This window comes from Xenopus tropicalis, chromosome 8, assembly GCF_000004195.4.
Source record: "Xenopus tropicalis strain Nigerian chromosome 8, UCB_Xtro_10.0, whole genome shotgun sequence".
Lineage (NCBI taxonomy): Eukaryota > Metazoa > Chordata > Amphibia > Anura > Pipidae > Xenopus > Xenopus tropicalis.
Window position 1 is genome coordinate 141,474,244 of NC_030684.2, and position 18,654 is coordinate 141,492,897.

An 18,654-nucleotide genomic window follows, 5' to 3' on the forward strand; every position below is an offset into this window, starting at 1 on the left:
ATGGTATCTCTCTGTACAGGCTATGGGCAAACTTAGGGGGCTGTTCCTGCTGAATTGTGCTTAGAACAGGCTATAAAGTTTAAAAGAGTCAGTAGAGAGTGAAAGAGCACTTAATATCCCCTTGCGTTAGATTAGTTTACACATCTAAATTTGGGAGTTGTAGTTCATCATCGCCGGTCCCATAAGGAATGAAATAAAGAGAAAAGAAATAAGAATAAAAATGCCTCAGCAAGAAATCCAGACAGGGAAACAGACAGGAAAGAATATTATTTTTACAAACGTAAACAACGCCACCCGCAGGCATTAGTGAGTAAAGCTCCTAATGATTGGCTAACACAAGAGGGAGAGTTCGGTAGAGGAGATGCAATAATGGAGTAAGTGCAGGGCTGCAGCGCCTCCAAGTGGTGGTGACACAGAAGAGTAAACTTGTCGATTCACTCTCTGCCCTCAATCAAATCTATTCTTACCCTGATAAAGATGGCAGATATTAGGAAATACTGGGGGTGACAGTTGGGAGGGGTCCCTGAGGTCACTGTAGGTTTATTGTTCCTGCAACGGCAGCGCTAAGTAATGAATTGTACTGCAGAAAGAATAATCAGTGCTGGGCAATTAGGGAATAACTGCAGTATCAACACCACCACTGGGGGGGAGCACTTCTTAAGGAAGTCAATGATATCTTACAGAGAATGTTCTGGGCAAACAGTAGGATAAAGCCTCATATTGAAGTGTATAAGGGAGACAATATGGCGGCTACAACCTCTAGGTATAAATAGATACTCAGAAGGAATGTTCTGGGCAAACAGTAGGATAAAGCCTCATACTGAAGTGTACAAGGGAGAGAATATGGCGGCTACAACCTGTAGGTATAAATAGATAGAAGGAATGTTCTGGGCAAACAGTAGGATAAAGCCTCATACTGAAGTGTATAAGGGAGACAATATGGCGGCTACAACCTCTAGGTATAAATAGATACTGAGAAGGAATGTTCTGGGCAAACGGTAGGATAAAGCCTCATATTGAAGTGAATAAGGGAGACAATATGGCGGCTACAACCTCTAGGTATAAATAGATACTGAGAAAGAATGTTCTGGGCAAACAGTAGGCTAAAGCCTCATAGTGAAGTGTATAAGGGAGACAATATGGCGGCTACAACCTGTAGGTATAAATAGATACTCAGAAGGAATGTTCTGGGCAAACAGTAGGATAAAGCCTCACATTGAAGTGTATAAGGGAGACAATATGGCGGCTACAACCTCTAGGTATAAATAGATACTCAGAAGGGATGTTCTGGGCACAAAATAAGCTAAGGGAGACAATATGGCGGCTACAACCTCTAGGTATAAATAGATACTCAGAAGGAATGTTCTGGGCAAACAGTAGGCTAAAGCCTCATATTGAAGTGAATAAGGGAGACAATATGGCGGCTACAACCTCTAGGTATAAATAGATACTGAGAAGGAATGTCCTGGGCAAACAGTAGGATAAAGCCTCATACTGAAGTGTATAAGGGAGACAATATGGCGGCTACAACCTCTAGGTATAAATAGATACTGAGAAGGAATGTTCTGGGCAAAAAGTAGGCTAAAGCCTCATACTGAAGTGTATAAGGGAGATAATATGGCGGCTACAACCTCTAGGTATAAATAGATACTGAGAAGGAATGTTCTGGGCACAAAATAAGCTATAAGGGAGTCAATATGGCCACTCCAACCTATAGATACTGAGAGGGAATGTTCTGGGCACACAGTGAGTATACCCTCATACTAGACCGTTTCTGTAAGGGAGTATAAATATACAAACTAATGTTTGGTGCCAGTTCGGGGTACAAAGCTCGGCTCTGGCTGCTGAAGACTAAGACAGAAACGTCGGTTCTGCCACAGTTCTCCATTACTAGGAATTGGGTTCCAGGTCACAGGCCACGTTTGGTGCTGCCTTGTTGTAATACCAACAGGTTCCGAGGCCTAGTAACCACGGGACAAATGCTGCCTCTGCTCCATGTTACACACAAGGATCGTGTCAGTGGTTATGGGGTGGGGGGGGGGTAGGTGCAGTCCGTGGGTGGATATTTAGGAGACTGGGTCACCAGAGACAAGTTCTGGACCCGCGAGTCCTTTTCTGACCTTCACCACTAGGAGTCGTTGGCTTCATCCCACCATGATGTTAAAGCCGCAATGAAACTTGTTCTTCCAGTGGTTCATAAAAGCCCCCAGTGCCAGGGTTACAGGTAGCGGGGGCAGCTTTTTCTCCAGGATGCCCCCTACACACCAAGAATTGTCCACAGAACCTTTAAAGACCACGTTGGCTTTGGGAATGTCCAGGTGGTAACCGAAGGCAAAGGACGTCTCCTGGAGCCTGGTGTTGGCCTCCAACTCCACCCCAACGTGGATCTGCTCATTGGCTCTGTGATAGTAGCTGGCGTGGGCGCCCCCGTAGCCGATATTTAACGTGGCCACCCAGTTGGGAGCTGAAAGATGATCAAACGGACAACATGAACTACACTGGCCAGCTATTGGCCAGCAGTGACTAGTGACTAGACTAGGACTAGTGATACTGCTCACATTCCAGCCAACCACAATCCTGTGTTCCCCTCTGCTATGACCAGTGGGACTTACCGGAATATTTCCCTGCCATGGTAAAAATGGCTCCCTCTTCTCCCATTCGTTGATGATAAACCAATTCTCCTCCCAGGACCAGCCGGGGGGTGATGCTCTGCAGGAAATGGGTCACCAGGATCACTGTGAAATGAAGAGGAAGGAAGATGAGTAAGACTTGGGCACCTAATAGTGGAATCTCCCACTCTAGGTTGTTCTAGGTTCCTCTAAAAAATGAAAATCTGATATTCTAGGTTCCTCTTAAAAAAACAACACCTGCTATTCAAGGTTCATCTAATAGAACAATCTGTCATTTTAGTTTATTCTAAAATTCATATTCCAAGTTCTCTCTCTAAAAGGGAAGTCTGATATTCTAGGTTCCTCTCACAGAGAAATCTGTAAAATGAAGTGGAAGGAAGATGAGTAAGACTTATGGGCACCTCTAATATCTAAGGTTGATCTTATAGTGGAATTTACCACTCTAGGTTGTTCTAGGTCCCTCTAAAAAATGAAAATCTGATATTCTAGGTTCACCTAATAGAATAATACTGTACATCATTCTAGGTGCCTCTAAAAAAGAACACCTGCTATTCATGGTTCATCTTATAGAACGATCTGTCATTTTAGGTTATTCTAAAATGGATTATCCAGGTTCCTCTCACAACACAATGTGTCATACTAGGTTTGTCTAAAAGGGTAATCTGATATTCTAGGTTCCTCTCACGGAGAAATCTGTTACACTGGGTTCTCTTAGTACTGTGCAGCCTCATCTAATAATGGAATGAATCTTTCTAGGCTCCTCTAAAAAAGGAAATTTGATATGTCTTTCTAATAATAGAGTGTTGTTCTAGCTTCCTCTAGGACATTCTAGGTTCCTCTTTGAGAATGTGTAATTGCAAGTTAGTATAAAAGGGACATCTGATAGTGTAGGTTCCTCTAAAAAACAAATATGTCATTTTAGATTGCCATTACCCTTACAGGGGCATCAGATATTGCAGGTCCAACTGTCAAACTAGAATAATCTAATAACAGAATCTGCTGTTCTAGGTTTGCCTAAAAAGGAAATTTGATAATCTATGATCCTGTCACAAAGAAATCTGTTACGCTAGGTTATCTCAATAGATAAAGGGGCATCGGATATTCCAGGTCCGTCTGTCATACTAGAAATGCTCTAACAACAGAATCTGCTGTTCTAGGTTTGTCTAAAACAAACTCTGATATTCTAGGTTTCTCTAAAAGAAACCCCTTTTCTCCTAGGTCACATTAACAAAGACATTGGCCAGTCTAGGTTATCTAACAGAGAAGTCTGTTGTGCTAAGTTACTCTGATCATTCAAGGTTCCTGACTTATAAAGTTCTGGTTCTAGGTTCTCTTGAACTCTTCACTTTTCAGCAGTAAATTACAAAGTTAAGAGTTCAGTATCCCTAGCAATATAAACCCCCATAGTGTGTGGCCCTTAGCAGCTGTTCTGCGAAGCCTCCTTACCTGATTCGTTGAGGATATCGGGGTTCCCCAAGGTCAGTGTCACTGTGCAATCGTCCCCTCTGTATTCCCCGTCAACCTGCCAGGTGAGGAACTTAGAGCGATAGGTCTGATTGGGAGAGAAACAGAGTCATTAGGTCTCTAATGCCATCAGCTTCCCTCCCTGCCAGGCAGTACCGGACTCGCCCATACCTGGAAGACGGCTTTGGATCGGAACCGATCGGCCAGCAGGCAGTGGATCTGAGCATTCAGGCTCCCTGCATTATCCACATCTCCAGTCAACATGGGGAACGTCTAGAGCAGGAAACAAGGAGCAAACCATTCATTTCTATTCTGTGGGGTTACTAAAATACAACTACCCCAGTCCAAAGCAATGTATCCCAACCTTTACCATCCCTGCTGTGAGACTATACCCTGTATCTACTACTCTTCCCATAAATCGCTCTTCCTAGCCCCTCCCTACCCCCAGCTTTAGCCTAGGTCTCAGATTTGCAGACAAGGAAGAGTTCACTACACTAGGAAGCATCTGATTTATTGTCTCCGCCCACAATTGCTCTCAAGAACCAGAAAGTGGAAAAATAAAATCACTTGGCTGCACTTTTAGAGCAAGTAATAATGAACCATAATAACTCTACCTCTGTGGGGCTGGGCTGATAGTCTCCCACATACTTTGCATTGAAGTGGTAACTGGACTGGCCCACTGTGCTCATGTGAATCGAGTGGCTGACCTGGAAAAAGGGTAAATAAAACACAATTATACCATTAGTGAGGGAGGTGCCATAGTGTTTCCCTTAGACAGTACAGTATGGGGGTACAGCTTATTGTGTGCCCAGAACATTCCTTCTCTGCATATTTGTATTTATACATATGGGTAGGGGGTGCCATAGTGTTTCCCTTAGACAGTACAGTATGGGGGTACAGCTTATTGTGTGCCCAGAACATTCCTTCTCTGTATATTTGTATTTATACATATGGGTAGGGGGTGCCATAGTGTTTCCCTTAGATAGTACAGTATGGGGGTACAGCTTATTGTATGCCCAGAACATTCCTTCTCTGTATATTTGTATTTATACATATGGGTAGGGGGTGCCATAGTGTTTCCCTTAGACAGTACAGTATGGGGGTACAGCTTATTGTGTGCCCAGAACATTCCTTCTCTGTATATTTGTATTTATACATATGGGTAGGGGGTGCCATAGTGTTTCCCTTAGACAGTACAGTATGGGGGTACAGCTTATTGTGTGCCCAGAACATTCCTTCTCTGTATATTTGTATTTATACATATGGGTAGGGGGTGCCATAGTGTTTCCCTTAGACAGTACAGTATGGGGGTACAGCTTATTGTGTGCCCAGAACATTCCTTCTCTGTATATTTGTATTTATACATATGGGTAGGGGGTGCCATAGTGTTTCCCTTAGACAGTACAGTATGGGGGTACAGCTTATTGTGTGCCCAGAACATTCCTTCTCTGTATATTTGTATTTATACATATGGGTAGGGGGTGCCATAGTGTTTCCCTTAGACAGTACAGTATGGGGGTACAGCTTATTGTGTGCCCAGAACATTCCTTCTCTGTATATTTGTATTTATACATATGGGTAGGAGGTGCCATAGTGTTTCCCTTAGACAGTACAGTATGGGGGTACAGCTTATTGTGTGCCCAGAACATTCCCTCTCTGTATATTTGTATTTATACATATGGGTAGGGGGTGCCATAGTGTTTCCCTTAGACAGTACAGTATGGGGGTACAGCTTATTGTGTGCCCAGAACATTCCCTCTCTGTATATTTGTATTTATACATATGGGTAGGGGGTGCCATAGTGTTTCCCTTAGACAGTACAGTATGGGGGTACAGCTTATTGTGTGCCCAGAACATTCCTTCTCTGTATATTTGTATTTATACATATGGGTAGGAGGTGCCATAGTGTTTCCCTTAGACAGTACAGTATGGGGGTACAGCTTATTGTGTGCCCAGAACATTCCCTCTCTGTGTATCTGTATATGTATGCAGACAGTAGCTGCCATATTGCTTGCTAGACATTACCAAGGGTGCCTTACCTGAAAGTGGCTACTAAGGGGCTTGTTGATAATTAGCTTCACACCCTCCATCTGCTGCGGGAAAACCTCTGAGTATAAACAACAGAAACAAGCTCAGACCATCTGTCAGTTAATAAGCAGTGCTGCTCTGTAACTAGAGAGGGGAGTTAACTGACTAGTTACCCACGGCAACCACAAAGCTGAAGCGAGAACTTCATTACGTTGGGTTATTACTTATCTACTAGTTCAGTCTCTTTCTGGACTCTGGTTCTGACTCTCGACACAATGTAGCGGAATATGGCTCACCTCAAGGCTGGTCAATTAGCTGGATTCTGCTACACTGTTTCAGCAGTCAGAACCGGCAGGGTAGGGAATGTTTTCAGCTACACTGTTTCAGCAGTCAGAACCGGCAGGGTAGGGAATGTTTTCTGCTACACTGTTTCAGCAGTCAGAACCAGCAGGGTAGGGAATGTTTTCAGCTACACTGTTTCAGCAGTCAGAACCAGCAGGGTAGGGAATGTTTTCAGCTACACTGTTTCAGCAGTCAGAACCAGCAGGGTAGGGAATGTTTTCAGCTACACTGTTTCAGCAGTCAGAACCGGCAGGGTAGGGAATGTTTTCAGCTACACTGTTTCAGCAGTCAGAACCGGCAGGGTAGGGAATGTTTTCAGCTACACTGTTTCAGCAGTCAGAACCAGCAGGGTAGGGAATGTTTTCTGCTACACTGTTTCAGCAGTCAGAACCAGCAGGGTAGGGAATGTTTTCAGCTACACTGTTTCAGCAGTCAGAACCAGCAGGGTAGGGAATGTTTTCAGCTACACTGTTTCAGCAGTCAGAACCGGCAGGGTAGGGAATGTTTTCAGCTACACTGTTTCAGCAGTCAGAACCGGCAGGGTAGGGAATGTTTTCAGCTACACTGTTTCAGCAGTCAGAACCGGCAGGGTAGGGAATGTTTTCAGCTACACTGTTTCAGCAGTCAGAACCAACAGGGTAGGGAATGTTTTCAGCTACACTGTTTCAGCAGTCAGAACCAGCAGGGTAGGGAATGTTTTCAGCTACACTGTTTCAGCAGTCAGAACCAGCAGGGTAGGGAATGTTTTCAGCTACACTGTTTCAGCAGTCAGAACCAGCAGGGTAGGGAATGTTTTCAGCTACACTGTTTCAGCAGTCAGAACCAACAGGGTAGGCAATGTTTTCAGCTACACTGTTTCAGCAGTCAGAACCAGCAGGGTAGGGAATGTTTTCAGCTACACTGTTTCAGCAGTCAGAACCAGCAGGGTAGGGAATGTTTTCAGCTACACTGTTTCAGCAGTCAGAACCGGCAGGGTAGGGAATGTTTTCAGCTACACTGTTTCAGCAGTCAGAACCGGCAGGGTAGGGAATGTTTTCAGCTACACTGTTTCAGCAGTCAGAACCAACAGGGTAGGGAATGTTTTCAGCTACACTGTTTCAGCAGTCAGAACCAGCAGGGTAGGGAATGTTTTCAGCTACACTGTTTCAGCAGTCAGAACCAACAGGGTAGGCAATGTTTTCAGCTACACTGTTTCAGCAGTCAGAACCAGCAGGGTAGGGAATGTTTTCAGCTACACTGTTTCAGCAGTCAGAACCAGCAGGGTAGGGAATGTTTTCAGCTCCACTGTTTCAGCAGTCAGAACCAGCAGGGTAGGGAATGTTTTCAGCTACACTGTTTCAGCAGTCAGAACCAGCAGGGTAGGGAATGTTTTCAGCTCCACTGTTTCAGCAGTCAGAACCAGCAGGGTAGGGAATGTTTTCAGCTCCACTGTTTCAGTAGTCAGAACCAGCAGGGTAGGGAATGTTTTCAGCTCCACTGTTTCAGCAGTCAGAACCAGCAGGGTAGGGAATGTTTTCAGCTCCACTGTTTCAGCAGTCAGAACCAGCAGGGTAGGGAATGTTTTCAGCTCCACTGTTTCAGTAGTCAGAACCAGCAGGGTAGGGAATGTTTTCAGCTCCACTGTTTCAGCAGTCAGAACCAGCAGGGTAGGGAATGTTTTCAGCTCCACTGTTTCAGCAGTCAGAACCAGCAGGGTAGGGAATGTTTTCAGCTCCACTGTTTCAGCAGTCAGAACCAACAGGGTAGGGAATGTTTTCAGCTACACTGTTTCAGCAGTCACAACCAGCAGGGTAGGGAATGTTTTCAGCTACACTGTTTCAGTAGTCAGAACCAGCAGGGTAGGGAATGTTTTCAGCTCCACTGTTTCAGTAGTCAGAACCAGCAGGGTAGGGAATGTTTTCAGCTACACTGTTTCAGTAGTCAGAACCAGCAGGGTAGGGAATGTTTTCAGCTCCACTGTTTCAGCAGTCAGAACCAGCAGGGTAGGGAATGTTTTCAGCTCCACTGTTTCAGCAGTCAGAACCAACAGGGTAGGGAATGTTTTCAGCTACACTGTTTCAGCAGTCACAACCAGCAGGGTAGGGAATGTTTTCAGCTACACTGTTTCAGTAGTCAGAACCAGCAGGGTAGGGAATGTTTTCAGCTCCACTGTTTCAGTAGTCAGAACCAGCAGGGTAGGGAATGTTTTCAGCTACACTGTTTCAGTAGTCAGAACCAGCAGGGTAGGGAATGTTTTCAGCTCCACTGTTTTCAGCAGTCAGAACCAGCAGGGTAGGGAATGTTTTCAGCTCCACTGTTTCAGCAGTCAGAACCAACAGGGTAGGGAATGTTTTCAGCTACACTGTTTCAGCAGTCACAACCAGCAGGGTAGGGAATGTTTTCAGCTACACTGTTTCAGTAGTCAGAACCAGCAGGGTAGGGAATGTTTTCAGCTCCACTGTTTCAGTAGTCAGAACCAGCAGGGTAGGGAATGTTTTCAGCTCCACTGTTTCAGCAGTCAGAACCAGCAGGGTAGGGAATGTTTTCAGCTCCACTGTTTCAGCAGTCAGAACCAGCAGGGTAGGGAATGTTTTCAGCTCCACTGTTTCAGCAGTCAGAACCAACAGGGTAGGGAATGTTTTCAGCTACACTGTTTCAGCAGTCACAACCAGCAGGGTAGGGAATGTTTTCAGCTACACTGTTTCAGCAGTCAGAACCAGCAGGGTAGGGAATGTTTTCAGCTACACTGTTTCAGCAGTCAGAACCAACAGGGTAGGGAATGTTTTCAGCTACACTGTTTCAGCAGTCAGAACCAACAGGGTAGGCAATGTTTTCAGCTACACTGTTTCAGCAGTCAGAACCGGCAGGGTAGGCAATGTTTTCAGCTACACTGTTTCAGCAGTCAGAACCAACAGGGTAGGCAATGTTTTCAGCTACACTGTTTCAGCAGTCAGAACCAGCAGGGTAGGGAATGTTTTCAGCTACACTGTTTCAGTAGTCAGAACCAGCAGGGTAGGGAATGTTTTCAGCTACACTGTTTCAGCAGTCAGAACCAGCAGGGTAGGGAATGTTTTCAGCTACACTGTTTCAGTAGTCAGAACCAGCAGGGTAGGGAATGTTTTCAGCTACACTGTTTCAGTAGTCAGAACCAGCAGGGTAGGGAATGTTTTCAGCTACACTGTTTCAGTAGTCAGAACCAGCAGGGTAGGGAATGTTTTCAGCTACACTGTTTCAGCAGTCACAACCAGCAGGGTAGGGAATGTTTTCAGCTACCCTGGAATGTTTTCAGCTCCACTGTTTCAGCAGTCAGAACCAGCAGGGTAGGGAATGTTTTCAGCTCCACAGTTTCAGCAGTCAGAACCAGCAGGGTAGGCAATGTTTTCAGCTACACTGTTTCAGCAGTCACAACCAGCAGGGTAGGGAATGTTTTCAGCTACACTGTTTCAGCAGTCACAACCAGCAGGGTAGGGAATGTTTTCAGCTACACTGTTTCAGCAGTCACAACCAGCAGGGTAGGGAATGTTTTCAGCTACACTGTTTCAGTAGTCAGAACCAGCAGGGTAGGGAATGTTTTCAGCTACACTGTTTCAGCAGTCACAACCAGCAGGGTAGGGAATGTTTTCAGCTACCCTGGAATGTTTTCAGCTCCACTGTTTCAGCAGTCAGAACCAGCAGGGTAGGGAATGTTTTCAGCTCCACTGTTTCAGCAGTCAGAACCAGCAGGGTAGGCAATGTTTTCAGCTACACTGTTTCAGCAGTCACAACCAGCAGGGTAGGGAATGTTTTCAGCTACACTGTTTCAGCAGTCACAACCAGCAGGGTAGGGAATGTTTTCAGCTACACTGTTTCAGCAGTCACAACCAGCAGGGTAGGGAATGTTTTCAGCTACACTGTTTCAGCAGTCACAACCAGCAGGGTAGGGAATGTTTTCAGCTACACTGTTTCAGCAGTCACAACCAGCAGGGTAGGGGAATGTTTTCAGCTACACTGTTTCAGCAGTCACAACCAGCAGGGTAGGGAATGTTTCAGCTACACTGTTTCAGCAGTCACAACCAGCAGGGTAGGGAATGTTTCAGCTACCCTGGAATGTTTTCAGCTACACTGTTTCACCAGTCAGAACCAGCAGGGTAGGGAATGTTTCAGCTACACTGTTTCAGCAGTCAGAACCGGCAGGGTAGGGAATGATTTCAGCTACACTGTTTCAGCAGTCAGAACCTGCAGGGTAGGGAATGTTTCAGCTCCACTGTTTCAGCAGTCAGAACCAGCAGGGTAGGGAATGTTTTCAGCTACACTGTTTCAGCAGTCACAACCAGCAGGGTAGGGAATGTTTTCAGCTACCCTGGAATGTTTTCAGCTACACTGTTTCAGCAGTCAGAACCGGCAGGGTAGGGAATGATTTCAGCTACACTGTTTCAGCAGTCAGAACCTGCAGGGTAGGGAATGTTTTCAGCTACACTGTTTCAGCAGTCAGAACCAGCAGGGTAGGGAATGTTTTCAGCTCCACTGTTTCAGCAGTCACAACCAGCAGGGTAGGGAATGTTTTCAGCTACACTGTTTCAGCAGTCAGAACCAGCAGGGTAGGGAATGTTTTCAGCTCCACTGTTTCAGCAGTCAGAACCAGCAGGGTAGGGAATGTTTTCAGCTCCACTGTTTCAGTAGTCAGAACCAGCAGGGTAGGGAATGTTTTCAGCTACACTGTTTCAGCAGTCACAACCAGCAGGGTAGGGAATGTTTCAGCTACCCTGGAATGTTTTCAGCTACACTGTTTCACCAGTCAGAACCAGCAGGGTAGGGAATGTTTTCAGCTACACTGTTTCAGCAGTCAGAACCGGCAGGGTAGGGAATGATTTCAGCTACACTGTTTCAGCAGTCAGAACCTGCAGGGTAGGGAATGTTTCAGCTCCACTGTTTCAGCAGTCAGAACCAGCAGGGTAGGGAATGTTTTCAGCTACACTGTTTCAGCAGTCACAACCAGCAGGGTAGGGAATGTTTTCAGCTACCCTGGAATGTTTTCAGCTACACTGTTTCAGCAGTCAGAACCGGCAGGGTAGGGAATGATTTCAGCTACACTGTTTCAGCAGTCAGAACCTGCAGGGTAGGGAATGTTTTCAGCTACACTGTTTCAGCAGTCAGAACCAGCAGGGTAGGGAATGTTTTCAGCTACACTGTTTCAGTAGTCAGAACCAGCAGGGTAGGGAATGTTTTCAGCTACACTGTTTCAGCAGTCAGAACCAGCAGGGTAGGGAATGTTTTCAGCTCCACTGTTTCAGCAGTCAGAACCAGCAGGGTAGGCAATGTTTTCAGCTACACTGTTTCAGCAGTCACAACCAGCAGGGTAGGGAATGTTTTCAGCTACACTGTTTCAGCAGTCACAACCAGCAGGGTAGGGAATGTTTTCAGCTACACTGTTTCAGCAGTCACAACCAGCAGGGTAGGGAATGTTTTCAGCTACACTGTTTCAGCAGTCACAACCAGCAGGGTAGGGAATGTTTTCAGCTACACTGTTTCAGCAGTCACAACCAGCAGGGTAGGGGAATGTTTTCAGCTACACTGTTTCAGCAGTCACAACCAGCAGGGTAGGGAATGTTTCAGCTACACTGTTTCAGCAGTCAGAACCAGCAGGGTAGGGAATGTTTTCAGCTACCCTGGAATGTTTTCAGCTACACTGTTTCACCAGTCAGAACCAGCAGGGTAGGGAATGTTTTCAGCTACACTGTTTCAGCAGTCAGAACCTGCAGGGTAGGGAATGTTTTCAGCTACACTGTTTCAGCAGTCAGAACCAGCAGGGTAGGGAATGTTTTCAGCTCCACTGTTTCAGCAGTCAGAACCAGCAGGGTAGGGAATGTTTTCAGCTACACTGTTTCAGCAGTCACAACCAGCAGGGTAGGGAATGTTTTCAGCTACCCTGGAATGTTTTCAGCTACACTGTTTCAGCAGTCAGAACCGGCAGGGTAGGGAATGATTTCAGCTACACTGTTTCAGCAGTCAGAACCTGCAGGGTAGGGAATGTTTTCAGCTACACTGTTTCAGCAGTCAGAACCAGCAGGGTAGGGAATGTTTTCAGCTCCACTGTTTCAGCAGTCAGAACCAGCAGGGTAGGGAATGTTTTCAGCTCCACTGTTTCAGCAGTCACAACCAGCAGGGTAGGGAATGTTTTCAGCTACACTGTTTCAGTAGTCAGAACCAGCAGGGTAGGGAATGTTTTCAGCTCCACTGTTTCAGTAGTCAGAACCAGCAGGGTAGGGAATGTTTTCAGCTCCACTGTTTCAGCAGTCAGAACCAGCAGGGTAGGGAATGTTTTCAGCTCCACTGTTTCAGCAGTCAGAACCAGCAGGGTAGGGAATGTTTTCAGCTCCACTGTTTCAGCAGTCAGAACCAACAGGGTAGGGAATGTTTTCAGCTACACTGTTTCAGCAGTCACAACCAGCAGGGTAGGGAATGTTTTCAGCTACACTGTTTCAGCAGTCAGAACCAGCAGGGTAGGGAATGTTTTCAGCTACACTGTTTCAGCAGTCAGAACCAACAGGGTAGGGAATGTTTTCAGCTACACTGTTTCAGCAGTCAGAACCAACAGGGTAGGCAATGTTTTCAGCTACACTGTTTCAGCAGTCAGAACCGGCAGGGTAGGCAATGTTTTCAGCTACACTGTTTCAGCAGTCAGAACCAACAGGGTAGGCAATGTTTTCAGCTACACTGTTTCAGCAGTCAGAACCAGCAGGGTAGGGAATGTTTTCAGCTACACTGTTTCAGTAGTCAGAACCAGCAGGGTAGGGAATGTTTTCAGCTACACTGTTTCAGCAGTCAGAACCAGCAGGGTAGGGAATGTTTTCAGCTACACTGTTTCAGTAGTCAGAACCAGCAGGGTAGGGAATGTTTTCAGCTACACTGTTTCAGTAGTCAGAACCAGCAGGGTAGGGAATGTTTTCAGCTACACTGTTTCAGTAGTCAGAACCAGCAGGGTAGGGAATGTTTTCAGCTACACTGTTTCAGCAGTCACAACCAGCAGGGTAGGGAATGTTTTCAGCTACCCTGGAATGTTTTCAGCTCCACTGTTTCAGCAGTCAGAACCAGCAGGGTAGGGAATGTTTTCAGCTCCACAGTTTCAGCAGTCAGAACCAGCAGGGTAGGCAATGTTTTCAGCTACACTGTTTCAGCAGTCACAACCAGCAGGGTAGGGAATGTTTTCAGCTACACTGTTTCAGCAGTCACAACCAGCAGGGTAGGGAATGTTTTCAGCTACACTGTTTCAGCAGTCACAACCAGCAGGGTAGGGAATGTTTTCAGCTACACTGTTTCAGTAGTCAGAACCAGCAGGGTAGGGAATGTTTTCAGCTACACTGTTTCAGCAGTCACAACCAGCAGGGTAGGGAATGTTTTCAGCTACCCTGGAATGTTTTCAGCTCCACTGTTTCAGCAGTCAGAACCAGCAGGGTAGGGAATGTTTTCAGCTCCACTGTTTCAGCAGTCAGAACCAGCAGGGTAGGCAATGTTTTCAGCTACACTGTTTCAGCAGTCACAACCAGCAGGGTAGGGAATGTTTTCAGCTACACTGTTTCAGCAGTCACAACCAGCAGGGTAGGGAATGTTTTCAGCTACACTGTTTCAGCAGTCACAACCAGCAGGGTAGGGAATGTTTTCAGCTACACTGTTTCAGCAGTCACAACCAGCAGGGTAGGGAATGTTTTCAGCTACACTGTTTCAGCAGTCACAACCAGCAGGGTAGGGGAATGTTTTCAGCTACACTGTTTCAGCAGTCACAACCAGCAGGGTAGGGAATGTTTCAGCTACACTGTTTCAGCAGTCAGAACCAGCAGGGTAGGGAATGTTTCAGCTACCCTGGAATGTTTTCAGCTACACTGTTTCACCAGTCAGAACCAGCAGGGTAGGGAATGTTTTCAGCTACACTGTTTCAGCAGTCAGAACCGGCAGGGTAGGGAATGATTTCAGCTACACTGTTTCAGCAGTCAGAACCTGCAGGGTAGGGAATGTTTCAGCTCCACTGTTTCAGCAGTCAGAACCAGCAGGGTAGGGAATGTTTTCAGCTACACTGTTTCAGCAGTCACAACCAGCAGGGTAGGGAATGTTTTCAGCTACCCTGGAATGTTTTCAGCTACACTGTTTCAGCAGTCAGAACCGGCAGGGTAGGGAATGATTTCAGCTACACTGTTTCAGCAGTCAGAACCTGCAGGGTAGGGAATGTTTTCAGCTACACTGTTTCAGCAGTCAGAACCAGCAGGGTAGGGAATGTTTTCAGCTCCACTGTTTCAGCAGTCACAACCAGCAGGGTAGGGAATGTTTTCAGCTACACTGTTTCAGCAGTCAGAACCAGCAGGGTAGGGAATGTTTTCAGCTCCACTGTTTCAGCAGTCAGAACCAGCAGGGTAGGGAATGTTTTCAGCTCCACTGTTTCAGTAGTCAGAACCAGCAGGGTAGGGAATGTTTTCAGCTACACTGTTTCAGCAGTCACAACCAGCAGGGTAGGGAATGTTTCAGCTACCCTGGAATGTTTTCAGCTACACTGTTTCACCAGTCAGAACCAGCAGGGTAGGGAATGTTTTCAGCTACACTGTTTCAGCAGTCAGAACCGGCAGGGTAGGGAATGATTTCAGCTACACTGTTTCAGCAGTCAGAACCTGCAGGGTAGGGAATGTTTCAGCTCCACTGTTTCAGCAGTCAGAACCAGCAGGGTAGGGAATGTTTTCAGCTACACTGTTTCAGCAGTCACAACCAGCAGGGTAGGGAATGTTTTCAGCTACCCTGGAATGTTTTCAGCTACACTGTTTCAGCAGTCAGAACCGGCAGGGTAGGGAATGATTTCAGCTACACTGTTTCAGCAGTCAGAACCTGCAGGGTAGGGAATGTTTTCAGCTACACTGTTTCAGCAGTCAGAACCAGCAGGGTAGGGAATGTTTTCAGCTACACTGTTTCAGTAGTCAGAACCAGCAGGGTAGGGAATGTTTTCAGCTACACTGTTTCAGCAGTCAGAACCAGCAGGGTAGGGAATGTTTTCAGCTCCACTGTTTCAGCAGTCAGAACCAGCAGGGTAGGCAATGTTTTCAGCTACACTGTTTCAGCAGTCACAACCAGCAGGGTAGGGAATGTTTTCAGCTACACTGTTTCAGCAGTCACAACCAGCAGGGTAGGGAATGTTTTCAGCTACACTGTTTCAGCAGTCACAACCAGCAGGGTAGGGAATGTTTTCAGCTACACTGTTTCAGCAGTCACAACCAGCAGGGTAGGGAATGTTTTCAGCTACACTGTTTCAGCAGTCACAACCAGCAGGGTAGGGGAATGTTTTCAGCTACACTGTTTCAGCAGTCACAACCAGCAGGGTAGGGAATGTTTCAGCTACACTGTTTCAGCAGTCAGAACCAGCAGGGTAGGGAATGTTTTCAGCTACCCTGGAATGTTTTTCAGCTACACTGTTTCACCAGTCAGAACCAGCAGGGTAGGGAATGTTTTCAGCTACACTGTTTCAGCAGTCAGAACCTGCAGGGTAGGGAATGTTTTCAGCTACACTGTTTCAGCAGTCAGAACCAGCAGGGTAGGGAATGTTTTCAGCTCCACTGTTTCAGCAGTCAGAACCAGCAGGGTAGGGAATGTTTTCAGCTACACTGTTTCAGCAGTCACAACCAGCAGGGTAGGGAATGTTTTCAGCTACCCTGGAATGTTTTCAGCTACACTGTTTCAGCAGTCAGAACCGGCAGGGTAGGGAATGATTTCAGCTACACTGTTTCAGCAGTCAGAACCTGCAGGGTAGGGAATGTTTTCAGCTACACTGTTTCAGCAGTCAGAACCAGCAGGGTAGGGAATGTTTTCAGCTCCACTGTTTCAGCAGTCAGAACCAGCAGGGTAGGGAATGTTTTCAGCTCCACTGTTTCAGCAGTCACAACCAGCAGGGTAGGGAATGTTTTCAGCTACACTGTTTCAGCAGTCACAACCAGCAGGGTAGGGAATGTTTTCAGCTACCCTGGAATGTTTTCAGCTACACTGTTTCAGCAGTCAGAACCAGCAGGGTAGGGAATGATTTCAGCTACACTGTTTCAGCAGTCAGAACCTGCAGGGTAGGGAATGTTTTCAGCTACACTGTTTCAGCAGTCAGAACCAGCAGGGTAGGGAATGTTTTCAGCTCCACTGTTTCATCAGTCAGAACCAGCAGGGTAGGGAATGTTTTCAGCTACACTGTTTCAGCAGTCAGAACCAGCAGGGTAGGGAATGTTTTCAGCTACACTGTTTCAGCAGTCAGAACCAGCAGGGTAGGGAATGTTTTCAGCTACACTGTTTCAGCAGTCAGAACCAGCAGGGTAGGGAATGTTTTCAGCTACACTGTTTCAGCAGTCAGAACCGGCAGGGTAGGGAATGTTTTCAGCTACACTGTTTCAGCAGTCAGAACCAGCAGGGTAGGGAATGTTTTCAGCTACACTGTTTCAGCAGTCAGAACCTGCAGGGTAGGGAATGTTTTCAGCTACACTGTTTCAGCAGTCAGAACCAGCAGGGTAGGGAATGTTTTCAGCTACACTGTTTCAGCAGTCAGAACCTTCAGGATAAATAAAATCCAGCATGGCGGCCACTCACCTTTGCAGCTCCTGTGCAGCTCATCGAAGCTCCCAGGATTGGGCAGTGGGACCCTCTTCTTGTGCTTTCTCCAATATGGCGGCGAGGTGGCCATGGCCACGACATTACCCATGCTGCCTCAGTCAGAGCGATGCTCCTGGGGTTATAAAGCTGGATAGCGCAGCCCGGGGTAACAAGCCGCTGCCCACAGACCTTCCCAGGGAAGCCACATTTCCCACACGGGGCGATTTCGTGGAGTAGTTGATGCCGGAGTCACCCACCTGCACAGTAAAACATAGAGAAATCAGAGAGGCCATCGCCATACGACTTCCATTTGTTATTATTTCACACACAGTCAGTACAAATGATATACAGGGACACCATTACATGCAGCCTCAGCTTTGGATTAAGCACCGCCCCCCTAGATTGCAAGCTCTTCTGACTGGGCATCATAGCCGTGGCTAGTAACTGGATGCCATGGCTTTTATTCATCCTAATATGGCCAAGGAACGTAGGAATGCTTTATCAATATCAAAAATAATATTGAAATAATTTTTTAAAAAATCCCAGAATGCTTTGCTGGTCAGTGAAATATGTATCTTTCAAATAAAACTACTAAAACCTGAAATAACGAGTCGCCCTTCGCCCATTTATCCCTGAGGTGCCCGCTTCATGGCTTTCCCTCTGTAAATGGATACAAATGCCAGTAACAAGCTGCCCTCCTCAGCAAGCGGATGCGGGCGGCCATTGCAACTGCTGGCAACATTCATTCCCAAGAGACGTAAGGCGCTTTCCTTACGACCGCCATCTTTGAAAAGGGCAGGAGGGTGACAGCGGCTGCTATAGCAACGCACGTAGTCAGAGAGGGGGATCTCAAATTTCAGTGAAACAGAACAAAATTGTCTTCAGTTTCTCAATAACTACTCTAGCAGCCATTTACTTCATATTTTTTATACAGAAATCATATAGAAAGTTTCGTCTTTTTTTGCAAAGTCGCACAGAATTACCGCGAATAGTGGTGCTTTGAGGTAAATATAATGTGTAAATGAGAATAGGCTGGGCGGCAGCGAGAAAATCCGGTAGGGAAATTCTTCCCAACGTTATTGGCCGATGAGCCGTTGACGTCATTTGACCCTCTTTTGTAAGTCATTGACTAACTAGGTTGCTTTAAGGGAAGCCACGCCCACCGTGACGTACCTCCGCGCTGCTATTGGAGGAGCGGGGACAGACCCTCTCACTTCCGGTTGTGGCGGAGGCAGGTGGGTAAAGGGAAGAGAGAGAAGGTGGTGCCACCCCCCGGGGGAAAGGACAGGACAGTGCGGGGCTGAGGCCTAGGGACAGGGCTGGGGACAAGGTACCGTGTAGGTAAGTGGTGGATATTATTATACTACAAATAATTACATGGAATGGCTTATATACCCTACTTTTAGCTATAATACGGTATTTTGGGGTGGGGCTAAGTCCTGCAATGGGGGGGGACCCCTAGTAAAGGCTCTGGGGTATTGGGATAATAGGGAGTGTGGGCCCTGTAGGTAACCAATGGCAGAGTTATTCCCAATGGAGGGGTGGGGGCAGGGCTGTGTATCAGCTGATTCCCCCCTCCCCCATGTCACACAGTGTGTAGATCCCTTACTGGAGAAGGGGGGTATATAGTAGA

General features: G+C 46.6%; 1 protein-coding gene across 2 annotated transcripts; it reads right to left on the bottom strand.

The window, feature by feature from the left end:
• Nucleotides 1-248: 248 nt before the first annotated feature.
• Nucleotides 249-17,790, bottom strand: tomm40l (translocase of outer mitochondrial membrane 40 homolog-like). Of its 2 annotated transcripts, XM_031890990.1 has the most exons (8): nucleotides 17,620-17,790; nucleotides 17,019-17,278; nucleotides 6,134-6,201; nucleotides 4,709-4,801; nucleotides 4,266-4,367; nucleotides 4,077-4,182; nucleotides 2,613-2,735; nucleotides 249-2,464 (listed from the first exon to the last, which is right to left on the bottom strand). In XM_031890990.1, the coding sequence occupies exons 2-8, from the start codon at nucleotides 17,128-17,130 to the stop codon at nucleotides 2,145-2,147; spliced, it is 924 nt and encodes a 307-aa protein (XP_031746850.1). In that variant the 5' UTR covers nucleotides 17,131-17,278; nucleotides 17,620-17,790; the 3' UTR covers nucleotides 249-2,144. The 2 variants fall into 2 exon arrangements, with proteins under 2 accessions (XP_031746850.1, XP_002941197.3); XM_002941151.3 differs by lacking the exons at nucleotides 6,134-6,201; nucleotides 17,620-17,790 and having other exon boundaries at nucleotides 17,019-17,096.
• Between the last annotated feature and the right edge of the window lie 864 nt (nucleotides 17,791-18,654).